The 14,981-nt window shown below is 37.8% G+C and overlaps 1 protein-coding gene across 1 annotated transcript in view; it reads left to right on the top strand.

The window, feature by feature from the left end:
• The window catches only part of nfatc4 (nuclear factor of activated T cells 4), a 21,386-nt gene extending 12,438 nt beyond the window's left edge, over positions 1-8,948 (top strand). The window contains exons 7-13 of the mRNA XM_042429580.1: positions 1,348-1,449; positions 1,734-1,921; positions 2,125-2,265; positions 3,571-3,626; positions 3,771-3,897; positions 6,418-7,140; positions 8,690-8,948. Of these exons, the coding sequence (XP_042285514.1) occupies positions 1,348-1,449; positions 1,734-1,921; positions 2,125-2,265; positions 3,571-3,626; positions 3,771-3,897; positions 6,418-7,140; positions 8,690-8,760 (1,408 nt within the window). The 3' untranslated portion in view covers positions 8,761-8,948. The remainder of the gene's footprint in view (positions 1-1,347; positions 1,450-1,733; positions 1,922-2,124; positions 2,266-3,570; positions 3,627-3,770; positions 3,898-6,417; positions 7,141-8,689) is intronic.
• Positions 8,949-14,981: the final 6,033 nt, after the last annotated feature.

Below are 14,981 nucleotides of genomic sequence, written 5' to 3' on the forward strand. Positions count from 1 at the left end.
TTACTTTATGCTAATCTGTGGCTCAGCTCCTTGTATCTTGACATCAGCAGTATATTCTGAAGTATTTTAGTAATTTTGACAATTTCCTCACTAAATCGCATGTATTTGTTCTTGTCATGGTTGGAGGTATGGATATTATTTTCAGTGTTTGCACACTAAGTGTAATCGAAGCAGCAAATAGAATATAATTGAAATAAAAATAACATTTTTTCAATATAATTTACAGTTCTGTGCAAAGGTTTTAGGCACTAAAAGTAAAGTGAGGATGCTTTCAAATAGCCATGAATAGTTTTTATCTATCAATTAACTTCATACAGAATTCAGTAAACATAAAAAACCTAAATCAAATCAATATTTTTTTGTGAGCAGCTTTGCCTTTAAAAAAGCAGCAGTTCTCCTCGTTACACCTGCACACAGTTTTTCAGCGACTTGGCGGGTCGGTTGTTCCTGCATCTTGATGAAGTTGCCACAGTTCTTCTGTGGATTTCGGCGCCTCAGTTGCTTCTGTCTCTTCATGTAATCCCAGACTGACTCATGATGATGTTGAGATCGGGGCTCTGTGGGGACCAAACAATCCGTGGCACAACTCCTTGTTCTTCTTGTTACTGAAGATAATTCTTTATGACTCTGGTTGTATGTTTGGAGTCGTTGTCATGCTGCAGAATAAATTTAGGACCAAATAGACGCCTCCCTGATGGTTTTACATAATGGTTAAGAATCTAAACATCTAAAATGCCAAAAACTTTTGCACAGTCACAAGTTCTGAAAGCTCAGAAACTAAAGCTGTTCACTTTGCAATGATATATAACAGAGGAAAGCAACAAAACAGTTGATCAATCAGTTAGTCGATCAACATTATGTTAATCAGCAACTATTTTGATAATCGAATAATCGTTATAGTCATTTTCTTATGACAAAACCTGCTGGTTGCAGTTTACAGATTCTTTCTTTCTGTGTCATACATGATAGTGAACTGAATATCTTTTGATTATTGATTGGACAAAACAAGACATTTTAAAGACAATTTAAAGTAATTTTCTGACATGTTACAGACAAAACGATTAATCAAGAACATAATCTGCAGATTAATTGTTATATTTATATAATCGAAAATGATTGTTAGTTGCAGCTCTACATTATAGTAGCTGTAACCCTCAAACGTTGGCAATTTCTGCTTGAAAAATGACTTAAATGATTAATAAGTTATCAAAATTATTATTGATTATACATGTTTATCCTGACTAGACTTTCTGGTTGCTGGAGCCTATCCTAGCTCTAGCACTTTTTGAGAGGCAGTGTTCACCTTGGACAGATTGCCAGTCTATCACAGATTTTTCCCCCTCTCAGGGTGACGGGGAAGATGGTGGGCACCGCCAGTCATGAGAGCGTCCAGGCGGGAACCAAACTTCTGGACATCCCCCTCAACCCTGAGAACAACATGACTGCACTGTGAGTAGAAGAGAAGCAGAGGAAACATTTCCTCTACAGGGCCACAGGACAAAAGCATTTTATTTGTGTGTGTAATTCAGCCTTTTACTACCGTTACAAGGTTGGTTGAAGTCTACGGTACACTTTTATTGGGCCAATAAGGAATATAATGTTAAAGAATGTGAAGAAACAACACTCAGCAGATACTGAAAATGCAAGTTGAAGTGAATGGGAAGCAGAAATGTGTTGATCAAACCCTCTTGAATACATTTAAGGTTAAAAAAAAAAAAAATCCTGTGTTGTAGCATCGACTGCGCCGGGATTCTGAAGCTGAGGAACTCAGATATCGAGCTGAGGAAAGGAGAAACAGACGTTGGGAGGAAAAACACTCGTGTCCGTTTGGTCTTTCGTACCCATCTCCCTCTAGCGCCCCCTGTTGCGCCTCCTAGCCGGGTCCTGGCTCTGCAGGTTGCCTCCCTGCCCATCGAATGCTGTGAGTGGTCGATCAGATGTTTTACAGACACTAAATTGCGAGGAGAATTCAGATACGCATAAAACTTAACAAAGCAGCATGTAAAAGATTTGCAGCGTGCTAAAGTTGGACGTGCTCAAATTCAACTCTCACTGGTTTTAAAATTAGGAACAAATTTAGTTACACTGAAGGTCATCTTGAATGTGACTCCCTCCCTGCCTCAGCTCAGCGTTCGGCACAGGAGCTGCCCGTCATCGAATCTGTCAGCCTCACTTCCTGTTCTGTGGAGGGAGGAGAGGAGCTCCTGCTGAGTGGCACCAACTTCCTGCCGATCTCCAGAGTCCTTTTCATGGAGAGAGGGACAGGTAAATGTCCACAGAGGAGACGCAGTCCTCTCCGATGTTGTTTCTGATCTTTTGTCTCTAATGTTTTGATTGATAAGTATCTGATTACGCAGTAAAGGTCAAAGTCAGAACTGAGATGAAGAGTGGGTGTACAAATTTGGCTTTCAAACAACACTGGAGTAAATCTTTTTTTTTTTTTTTGCTATACAAACACAGACAGAATTCAGATATGATCAGCGAGTTTGAAAACACATTGCACAACAATTCAAGCTGTTCCATTTAGAGTTTATACTCAGTGTTTGAGCTCAGTATCTCAGTGTAAGAATGAACAATTCAAATGGATGCAAATCACTCAGTTATTAGTGTGTTAGTCAGGGAGTTTTCACACAGTCGTTCGGAGAAAAAACAGGGACTTAAGTACACAAGCGAGTTAATATAAATAAGCAAGTAACGTATACTACGACCAACTGTGTCAGTGACAGATTTTAAAGAGGTTTGATGTATAATGAAGTGGATTAGATGATGTCTGTATATAAGAAATGTCTAAACGTCATGTTGTTAAAGTGTCTCACCTAGATAGTTAGGAGTTTTCAGCATACTGAATACACAAGATTTTTATAATAATAATAATAATAATAATAATAATAATAATAATAATAATAATAATAATAATAATAATTTTATTTCTTTCAAGCATTAAAGCACAAAATGATTCTAGATTAAAATCAGAAACCCATGTAAGCCGCCTGTATGATGTACAAGAACATTAGAGCACATCTATCTGGCAGCACTGAGCTCATACATAAAAGAAATGAATGTGCAAGTGCAAATTAAAATAAATAAGTTTATGTATATATAAAAAAGGAAAATGCAAATAAGAAATAAGCTCATATAGAGCAGATACAATTTAAATAAAAGAAATAAAAGATACATTTTAAAATTTTAGATCAAATTTTGATAGATTTGTCGGCATAAAATGATTTAACATTTTCACAGTCTTGGTTTGAGAGACGTGAACAGGATGAAAAGTTTACAGATCTGTCGTTTTTTTTATTCTGGTTGAGGTGGAAAAAGGTTCTCACGTCTTTATATTTATGGTTTAAACGCAGAAGTTCATTTAAAAATCTCACACCTGCCTCCAGTAACTTTTGTCATTTTTCTCATTTCAAGCCAAGGATGCTGTCAGTTATCAGTGGAGGCTGATTTGAGCTGGTTTTTGAAAGCTTTAACTTTTGGCTGCACTTCTGTCTTCGTGGGAGCAAATTACATGATTGATTACTGTTTGTGTGCTTGTCCCTGATTCTACCTTGTGTTCTTATATATTAGACGGTAAATTACAGTGGGAGGAGGAGGCTCATGTCGACCGTGACAACAGTAATGAGGTAATTGTGTGTGTGTGTGTGTGTGTGTGTGTGTGTGTGTGTGTGTGTGTGTGAGAGCTGTCCAAGAATGTCCCAAAATCCAAACTGACCTTTAAGTCAGCAGATACGACTGAAGCAACCGAATGATCCTCTTTTTCCTTCTAGTGTTTGCTGTGTGTGAGGGTCCCCGCCTACAGCGACATGTCCGTCAGTCGGCCCGTGTCGGTCAGTCTTTACGTCTCCAACGGGAAGAGAAAAAGGAGCAGCACTCACTGCTTCAAATATCTGCCCAGTGAGTGTCTGATCCCGACTTTCTGTATCTGTGGTTTTATGGTGGGTTTGTGTGATTCTAAATGGAGGTGGTTGAATTTTTCTTTCTACTGTACTATCGCTGATATTTGGAGTGTAGTGGAGATTTAAATGCAAAACATATTAAATATTTCCAGTATGGGTAGCTGCAGTGAGTTAGTTTGATTATCAAACAGAATTATCATTTCATTTCACTTAAATCACTATTTGAATCACTGAAACATCAGAGATGAAAGCAGCGTTTCATAAGTCTATAATCATAAATTAATCATAAAGTCAGTTAGTTGATAAATTAGCTCATTGACTTAAATATCACAATATAAACATGTAAAATAACTTAACATTGTCAAATAAAATGATTAGGTCCAAATAATATTCTATATATAATAGTACTCTGTTAGCACATACATAAAATTAGTGATATTTACTAAGTGTTACTGGAACATGCAGCACATACTTTTGTCTTTGCCTACACAGTAGATAGTAAATTGAGATCATTTGAATAAGGCTCAAATTGTACTTACATGCAAAAATGGAGCAATCAAATGACTTTTTATTACTTTCTATTAGAGCTGCACCTAAAGATTATTTTCATCTTCGATTAATCTGTTGATTATTTTTTGAATTGATTAATAGTTTTATCTGTAAAATGACAGAAAATATTGAAAAATGTCAATCACATTTCCCCAAGTCCGAGGTGATGTCTGAAATGTCTTGTTTTTGTCCAGTGAGCAGTCAAAAACCCCAAATATTCAATTCACAATTTATATAAAACAAAAAAGCAGCAAATCTAACTAATCTCCCACTGAGAAGAAACTAATCGAAAGCTTTTATACATGATATTACTCAACTTTTATGTTACCTTGATCCACCTTTTTTCAAATATATCCTCTTTTTTGTCAGTACAGTACAAAACATACTTTCCGGGTGGTAGTCTTCAGGTAACAAAGCACGCAAACACAGACAGAACAAGATTTGTCTCTAAGAAGGCAAAGATGTGGTGAACTCGGCAAAGACTGGTCCAACCACTTGTGTCCAAAATGTGGAAACCAGCAGACAGTCCCACATGAGGTGTAGAAAGGTGCCCGTAGAGCTCTTACATTTCCAGCATTCATTGCTTTGAATAAGAACAAGCTTTTTAAGTCTGACTGGAGTCCAATAATATCTATGAATTCATTTATAATGTATAAATTTGCTCCTACTATCTCTTACTGACCAACTCATGTTATGAACAATATTCTCCCAAAACTTCTTGTTCAAGCTCAGTGTCCGGTTCCCTTTTCCGTTCTGTCCTCAGACTCTCACTTTTACCATACAGAGCATTTGCTGCCATTGTGTAAAATACAGAGGATAATTTTACAATATCAGAAAGCTTTAGAAACTTTTCCTCCTGTTCTGTTTTGAAACCCATAGACTGTACACAGCTTCTTAATTGGAGGTATTTCCAAAAGTCCCCTTTATCAGTTAGATTATATCAATCCTTTAGCCCTTGATAGGAGTAGTACTTCTTCCCCAAAAAGATCAGTAATTGTGGTTAAACCCTTCATGTGCCATGCCCTCCAACATACTGTTTCCTTCCCTATCGCAGGGTTTTCCCATATAGATGAGTAACCTTGTCTATATTGAGACTGACCAAACATTTTATAGACCAGCTCTAAATATCCTGTGAGTGCTGAAGTAATAGATTAATGTCTCCTTCAGGAAGGGACTGTGATGGTTTTTGAGACAGAACATCTATAAATCTAAAAGGGGAGGTAAGCAACCTCTCTATCTCCATCCAACCCAGATGCGGACCACTCCCTGACCAGTGTTTGCATAGTTTAGCAATTTCAAAGGCAATATTGTATAATTCCATATTTGGCAATGCCAGACCACCCCTCCCTCTAGTGGTGAACAGTGTATTCAGACTAATTCGAGGGTTTCTTCCCATTCCACAAGAAGTCCCCAACTACCTCATTGTACTGCTCAAGCGCTGACACTGGAAGATTCAATGGAAGCATCATATTGACATAGTAAATCTTTGAAGATAACATCGTTTAACTGTGTTTATTTCCCCCCAGAGAGATAAATTCAACATTTGCCACTTGGCAAAGCTATATCAATTTGAACAATCTCCTGAAAGTCTTTAGTCAAGAGGAGCTGAGCAGCAACCCAAGGAGTTTGTTTTCTATATTATGAGCTCATTTCTCCAGCCATAAATTGTATTCTAACTAATTAAGTTTCAAGATGTTTCAAATTTCTTATGATCAGCTTCAATAATGAGATTATAAACAACAACAACAACAAATACTGTAAATGGTCCTCATCTTCATTAAAGTTAAGTTGGAGGTTTCCAACATGCTCTGCTTTTGAATCCAGTGGCTTTTTTGAAAACATCTGAAATACATTTTTGAGATATAAGAGAATAAGTAGAGTGGTAGAAATTTCTTATTGATTGATATTACTATTATTTACAGGGTGCTTGGTATTTGCACCGACTCACTCATTTTTATTCTTCCTGCAGTTATGTTCAAAGAGGAGGACCCGCTGCTGTCCCGGCCCCAGGTGCTGCCCCTGGATGGCGGGACCGTGTGTCCTGTGGGAGGTCAACCCAGAATGGACAGGGGTTTCCATGTGAGAGGCGACCCCATGGTGGACGAGAGAGGCCTGGGGTTCCACCTGCCCCCCTACCCCTCCACCTACTCCCCTCCGTGTCAGACCATCAGCTACCAGGAGGAGTACTGCTCTAAACCCGATGCTGCAGTGGAGGAGCCCGGCGGGTCCAGGGCAGCCCTGTCCGAGCGTCACCCCAGCTTCGAGAACCTGGAGCTGGGCTTCACCGAGCTCCTTCCCCCTCTATACCCCCGAGGCCCGCAGCCTCCCTCCCCCTCCCCTTCCCCGTGGCTGGACTCACCCTACCTGTCCTCCTCACCCTCTCCTTCCCACTCCTCCTCTCTCAGCCCGTTCCCAGCTGGCAGTCCCATCTCCACCTCCCCTCTTCCCCCGATCCCCACCTCCCCTTACCCACAGTACTCTGCCTATCCTCAGGAGATGTGTCCCTCCCCTCCCTCCAACCAGAGCCCCTATCAGGACATCTGTCCAGCACCCTACTCCCATTACGAGGGCTGGGACCCCCAGGGAAGGGTGCTGGGGATGGGACATGGGGGAGAGAGGGATGCCAAGATTCAGGAGTGCCCCTTGGAGTTTACCAACTCTGCTTCTATGCACCACATTACATTTGAAGAAGGTGAGTTGCACATATTGATCACCATAACACCATAAGGTCTTAGTGACAGCAGCGCAGGATCAAAAACTCTTCACTTGAAAAGAAAACCAAAGAATCCTTGAACTCTTTAATAACACAACGTGTCAGTCCTCAGACCTTCATCTTTCTACCCATGGTGCTATTTGTCTGCATGAATTTTTCCTGATGAAGGTCTGAGGACAGAAATTTTGTGTTACTAAAGTGAGTTCAAGTGATGGACAGAGTGTGGGATTCTTTGGTTTCTTCAATTTGAACAACAAATGTGTAAAAATCTTTCAGTAAGTTTCTGTTGATTAACTAAGTGGCTGCATTACAGACATGTGCAGGACATAGAGAGACAAATAAATCACAAAAAACTCAAGTCACTTTTTCTATGTTTTTATGTACAGTATGTTTGTATGGATAGATTGATAAGCAGGTGGATGAATGGGTGAGATTGTAAACAGACTGGTGGATGGATGATGGTTGAATGAATGGTTATGTGCAAAGTTATGGATAAGACATTTCATTGTCTGTGATGAAGGCACATTTCAAAGCTAGAATATCAAATTTTATTTCTTATTGATATATTTAATTATCATTTCTGAGACATCCCATGGTTTAAGAAGCTCCATTAAGAGATTTTATCAGGTCATATATGAAACATTAAAAGTGATAAAAACTTTATCACATCAGTAAGTGAATTTATTTAGGTTATGTTTCCTGCTTTAGACTACACTCACTACTATATATTAGAAAGGAAAAGCAACACTTGACGCTTTGTCATTGTGGTCAGAGTTGGGACTTTACAGTTTTAAGCCTGTAATTTGGGTTTACTCTCTCCACCATCTTCATCAGTTATTGATGTGAAAAAAAAAGTTTGGTCAATTGGTTGAAGCCTGGATGGAGCTGAAGGGGGACGAGCATGTGCCAGTGATTGCCTGAGAGATCTGTCTATCGACGCAACTGTGATCCATTAGAAAATGTTTTACAAGCCTCAATATCTACATAATTGCCATGGTTACCGCTCGATAACTTGGAATTCTATTTGGAAATCTTTACTCTGATTTTAATGTTCCTCCCAGTGATAAAAAATATGATTTGTACTTGTACATCGTGCAAACATTGGTCATTAGACTGGATATCTCTTAAGGTTTGAACCCACATCCCCCCTCAGCTCTGTGGAGATTTATAGCTTCTTTCAGCTTATCGTTTTCATTTTCTGGCGGTCGCCGCTCTTATCAGCCTCATTTCCAGTCGCAGCAGACAGCAGTTTTCAGTGAAAAAGCTTTAAAAAACCTGCTGTAAACTACCTGCTCAGCACCAAACTGTAGACAAGGGAGGAGTAGGAGGAGACATGTTATGTAGATGCTGCAGTTCCTGTTGCTATGACTCAACAAATACAGGTAGATTAAGTATGTAAAGCCTCTGATTCTTGTGATTCAAAAGCCGAACAAACTGCACCAACGGCCCTGGGAGCATGAGATGGAATATGTAGATCAAATGGATTGATGAACAGGATTGTGATTTTCTCCTCTTCATCCCTCCACAGTGACGGAGTACATCGGGGAGGACATCCAGTCTTACCAGTCGGGCTCACAGATGGACAACCAGCCAAACTGAGCATCAGTGCAGCTCAGCATCATTCTATCCCAAAACGCACTTAAGATGCATCGCTCCAGTTACATATTGACAGGGGAATTTGATTACCAGGACACTGTTGTAATTATGACCACAGGTAACTGTATGGTTTTATAAAGGGAAACAAATGTTTTTAACATGTTTTCAATATAAATTATACATGAAACCACTTGGATTTGTTGTTTTTTTATGTCTTTTTGTTGCAAAAACCAACATTACAAGTTGAATCCAGACTAGACTTTATTAAGAGACGTTAAAAGATGCTATGAAGGAAGACATATTTTCTAAAATCTCTCTTAAATATGCTGGTATCTTTATCTTTGTGGTGTAAATGATTTCCTCTATTTCCTGAGAGTGTCTTTATTTTAAGATTTCACTAGAAGAAACTTCATCCATCCCGCAGTAAGAACACACTTCTCCGCTCAGTTCCTGGATGTGATGGAAACTTTTTGAGTAATGGTAACAGGATTTAGGATCCTGTGTAGCCAAATAGCAGCAATTATTTCAGTTTGGGTTTTTTTTTTTTTTGCAATGTCAGATTAATGTATAGCAGTTAAGTAGCAGTTGTTTATGAAATAACTTATTAGCAGAGAAAACGGCTAAAAATGGCTAAAAGTGGCTGCTGTTAACAAAAGGCCTCAGCGATCTTGTAGTTGCCAGAAGTTTATCTTATCTCAGTAGATGTGGAGTCTGCGGTTGGTGCAAAGATAAAGAGTTAAGACAAAGGACAGTTCTGTACAGCTGACCATCATGAAATGATGATGTGACCAGGCTGTGACTGTTTAAGCCGTTTGAAAGGTTTGTATGAGGAATAGTTTGTTAGATCCTCTTAAAACAGAGCAGGGTTTGTTTTGGAAGAACAGTGCCACCTGGGGGGTGTCAAGACCAGGACGCCTCCAAGAGTCCTAAATCAGCAACTGTTTGAGTTATCACTCATCCTGCTGTACAACTTCACAGGTCTTATTTTCTACTTTGTGTACTTTCTCCACTAAAAGAGTGCGGAAATGAGAAAGACAGACAAAAGTCACAAAAACAGCAAAGGCAATAAAAAATTCACCATCCTAACAAAAAGACCCTAAAGCAACGTTATAAGTTTTCTTGACAGTTTTATGGGTCTATATGGTTCGACACAGCCATAAATGGGCATGTTGAGAGGCTTGAGACCAAAAAAAGCCTAATGGTAAGGGATAGATATAGCAGTTTGGCGTTGGTGTAGAGCTTTGAACATCTTTTAAGATGAACTTACTCCTGGAATCTGAAGCCATAATTTCTTCCTGACATTGACTTTTCCAGTTCCAACTCCTACTTTTCTCTCTGGCCACATCTCAGGAAAGATTGTTACACATGGAGAGTTCAAGAGAGGTGAATGTTGTGGCTCCAACAACAAACCTCTGACCAAAATGGAGAATACATTCCCTTATTGTTGGCAAATTATATTTTATTTAATTTATTTATATTCAGCACAAAAAAGAGTAAACAGGTATCTCCATTTTGGTTTTTGTGCATTTTAACACTTTGACAGTAAAAATATACAAACTTTTAGTTAATTTAGATGCACTCCTCTGATGTTATAATTCAGATATTTAAAAAGAAAAAAAGAAAAATGTAAAAAAGAAACAAAAAAGGCTAAAGATCACTAAAGAAATGACATCAATATACAAATATGTTGCTGTTCTCTTAAATAATAGGTGCTTCCATTCTCATTAGAAATAACTAAGCAATGTCAAGTTTGGTCACATGTTTCTAATTATGTTTTTTTCCATTGTCTCTCAATGTAATTTTGAAAAACCCAAAACCTTTTTAATTTGATTATGTGTACAGCAAAGTTTCCCAACCTATAAATAGACAAACCAAGGTCAGTCTAACTTAAACTGCTGAATGACCTTCTAAAATGTCATCAGTGTGAGTTTCAGTTAAAGGACGGGTTCACAATTTTTCAAGTCTGTCTTAGAACAACAGTCAGGTGTCCATATGGACACTTAAAGAGGTTTTCCTCTCTGTAATCGTTCCTCCTGTTCATACTGGCTATTAAAAGATCCCCTTCAAATGTGCTTGCAATGTAAGTGATGGGAGTCAAAATCTACAGTGTGTCCACACAGTTATTTATGTGTAAAAATGTATTTAAAAGTTGATGTAAAGCTTTTGTGAGGCTTCAGCAGTCTGAGTTAGCCACATCAAGTGGATATCTGCCACATTTACAGTCTTTATAGCATCAAATTCCCTCTTTGTGTTTCCTCTGACAGTGTTTTCCTATTGAGCTGCAGTGGAAGTATAGTAACAAAAAGAGGAACTTTGGTACTAAAAAGACTGTAATGTTGAAAGATATCTCCTTGATTTGACTCATTTGGATGAAGCTTCATATTAGCTTCAGATAAACTTTTAAATACATTTTTGCACAGAAGGAGGACTGTGGATTTTGTCCCCCATCACTTACATTGTAAGTGCATTATGAAGGGATCTTCTAATGGTCAGTATGAACAGGAGGAATAATTACAGTAAGAAAAACATATTTTAATGTTCATTTGGACACCTGACTGTTGTTTTAAGACAGACTTGAAAACTTGTGAACCTGTCCTTTAAGGATTTTACTTCTCCAGGAAATACGTCTTCAAATGCTTTTTCAGATTCATGAATCAAATTGCTTAGTAATTATAAGCAGGTTTCAACCTGCCTGAATATACCCAACACATTCCCTGTAACATCATCACATCTTATAATGTTATCTAGGAATGTGTGGTATCTTGTTACATGAAATGACTCAGAATGTCACCAGGGGGAGTTATAATCTCACACATCAGACAGTGAGCTCACTGTGAGTCAGCCTGACTGACACATACAGGTTCACACGACAGCAGCCAGTTGGACCCTTGATGGAAATGCCTTCACAAGATCATTAGGAGCATATGTTATAGTAGAAAGATCATTATATCTAAACCTAGCTTCAGTCAGTCCCACAAGACACGCTATCTATAGGGTCACTAAGGTATGTGGGAGCAGCACAGAGTCAGCTGCCTGCTGGTAATGTCACTTAATATGATGTGTAGCCTACAAACTCTGTTTTACCGTCATAATACCAGTTACAGCTACTGTATACTGCTTCTAATGCCTCTAATCTCATGCTAACACTAGCGGGCTTACTGAGACTAATGCTAATTCTAATAATGATGTTAACACTGACATTACTAATCCCATTACTAGCAGTTATATTTATTCTGCCAACACTAATAATAATAAAAGTGACAGTTGTGAAAGTTGAACTAACATCAACTATTTCACTGTTAATTTTAGCTGTGGGGGAAGAAGTATTCAGATCCTTTACTTAAGTAAAAGTACCAACACAGCAATGTAAAAAATACTCCATTACAAGTAAAAGTCCTACATGAAAGATCCTTCATGAGTAAACATACATGAGTATGATATATGATATATTATTGTATATGACATCATTAGATTATTAATACTGAAGCATCAGTGTTAGAGCAGCATGTTACTGTTGTAGCTGCTGGAGGTGGAGCTAGTTTCAACTACTTTATATACAGTTAGCTAGTTTAGTCCAGTGGTTCCCAACATAGGGGGTTGGGCCCCTCCAAAGAGTCAGCAGATAAATCTGAGGGGTCGTGAGATGATTAATGGAGAGGAAAGAAGAAAACAAAGTTCTGATACAAAAATCTTTTTCGGTTGGACTTTTTCTCTAATCTTTGATTTTTGGTGAAATATTGGATCATTTGAACATTTATTGAAATGAAACCATGTGAGAAGTTTAGAGGGAAAAAATCAGCTGTTAACAACTCATAAACGTCTGAAATGTGACCCCGACTACACACTGCTTTTTATAAGACGTCAAAAGCCAAAAAGGTTGGAAACCACTGGTTTCATCTTTAACAATGTGTTGTATTTTAAAAGCTAGTTATATTATCCATTGTGTCAAATCTTCATCTGAAAAGTAACTAAAGTGTCAAATAAACATAGTGGAATAGAAAGTACAATATGTCCCTCTGAAATGTAGTAGAGTGGAAGTATAAAGTAGCATCAAATGGAAATACTCAAGTGAAGTACAAGTACCTCAAAATTGAATGTAAGTACTTGAGTTAATGTACTTAGTTACTTTCTATACAAGTAACAAGTTTGAACCAGTTTGAACAGGTTTGAGCCGTTGGGGTGTGTGTTGGGGTGTTGGAGTGGTGGTAGAAATTTCAGGGTTACAGTTGAAAATTCAGTAATTAATATCCAAAAAGCTTTATAAATAAAATGGAAACTATTTGCATGGCCAGATACCATAAGAAGTGAGTGAGGAAATATGTTGTGTGTATAAGTTAACCTTTTTACACTTCACCATATTAATAGCCTCCTAATGCTAACTTATAGCGCTAATAGCTTAATAACGTTAATACTACAGCTATTTATGCCAAAGCCAATACTATCCTTATTGTATCACTAATTCTACAATATTTCTTTTTTGATTTACCAGTTTTATATGCTAATGCTTATTTAATTTTATTCATATCACATTTAGGCTACTAGCTAACAGAGGACTGATGCCAATAGTAATGTTATGAACATACACCCTTGAAGGCATTTTTAACAGAAGACTGTGGTGGAAAACTGCCTTTCCATGACCAAACGAATATGCCAGTGAGAGTGCAAAGATAGCATTTTACCAATAAGAGACAGTTCCCAGGGAGTTAGCAAGAAGGCTAATCTGTGATATAGCAATTTGGTTTTCTGTGTGAAATGATTAAAGGTCGCCAGGTCCATTTTTATTGTGAGAAAAAAGTGGAAGATGCTGAGGCAGTAATTTCTAAGATAAGTCACACTTGTATTATCACCAAAGCGTCAAGATCACTTATGAACTCAGAAATAATGACCAGATGGCTGAATTTAATTAAAAATGAGGTGGAGACAAGAAACTAAGCTCTACAATAGGAGGGGATATGAAAAGTATATAATATGAGGTTTAATGATTTTGCATCATGCATCCCGGTACAAATGGCCTCGGTTTGCTCTGTATTTTTTTTTATATGCACAGTAAACCTATTCACATTGAACTCTACCAGCTTCCAGTGTATTTTTGAGTCTCTCTCTTTCTTATGAATTTTTGAGTTTTGTGTTGAGTCATGAGTAATCTTAAGATTTATTGGCCCATCTGAAGATTTTCCAAGACAAGACATTTTTACATGTCACAGGAGGAACACGCTAGTTTAAAAATAATTAAATAATAAAATCAATAATGGTGTAATTCCATGTAGCTGTTTCAGTTTCAGGGCGGATATTTTGGACTGTCATGACTTAACAGGACACTTGAATATAACTGAGCCATCATAAATTTTAAAAGTTATTAGTAACATCTGTGCTTTTCCCACTATGACAAGTCAAAACTGCTATGAAAGGGGCCCATTTTAGTGTAATACTAATACTATGGCTGATACTAACATCAATATTTGTGTTTATGTTCCCACAATGTTTTTCAAAATGCCAGTATTTTTACTCACCATGTTTTTACTCACTTACTGTGTTGTTGCCCAGAATTTGGTTGAGAAAGAAGAGCTCCTCAGAGAGATATTATAAAAGATTAGTTTGAAACATTAGCCCTGTCATGCATTCAATGTTTGTACTGGACAACAGAGGCCGTAATGGATAACACAGACAAATAACATTAAAATGATTCATTGCATGGTTGAAGGACCCCTGTAGAAACAATCTGCAGTATTTATGGACAGAATGAACATCAGACAGTCATATTTATTTTCATACATGTCTGATTATCTCATAAACTGACATGAGAAAAGAAGAAGTTCCAGAAGTTGGGAGTTTATATTTCAGCTGCAGAGAGGAGTTAGTTAAGTGACTGTTTTCAGTATTCAGCCCTGTCACAGATGAGTCAAAGGGGTATTCCAGTGATTTAGTGATAAACTTTCATAACCCACAAGAAGGATTTAAAGGACAGGTTCACATTTTTTCAAGTCTGTCTTAAAACAACAGACAGGTACCCAAAAGAACACTAAAAGAGGTTTTCCTCGCTGTAATCGTTCCTCTTGTTCGTACTGGCCATTAAAAGATCCCCTTTAAATGTGCTTTCAATGTAAGTGATGGAGGCCAAAATCCACAGTGTGTCCACACGATCATTTATGTGCAAAAATGCATTTAAAGTTAATCTGAAGCTTATATGAGGCTTCAGCAGTCTGAGTTATTTATATCAAGTGGAT

This window comes from Thunnus maccoyii, chromosome 12 (assembly GCF_910596095.1).
Source record: "Thunnus maccoyii chromosome 12, fThuMac1.1, whole genome shotgun sequence".
Lineage (NCBI taxonomy): Eukaryota > Metazoa > Chordata > Actinopteri > Scombriformes > Scombridae > Thunnus > Thunnus maccoyii.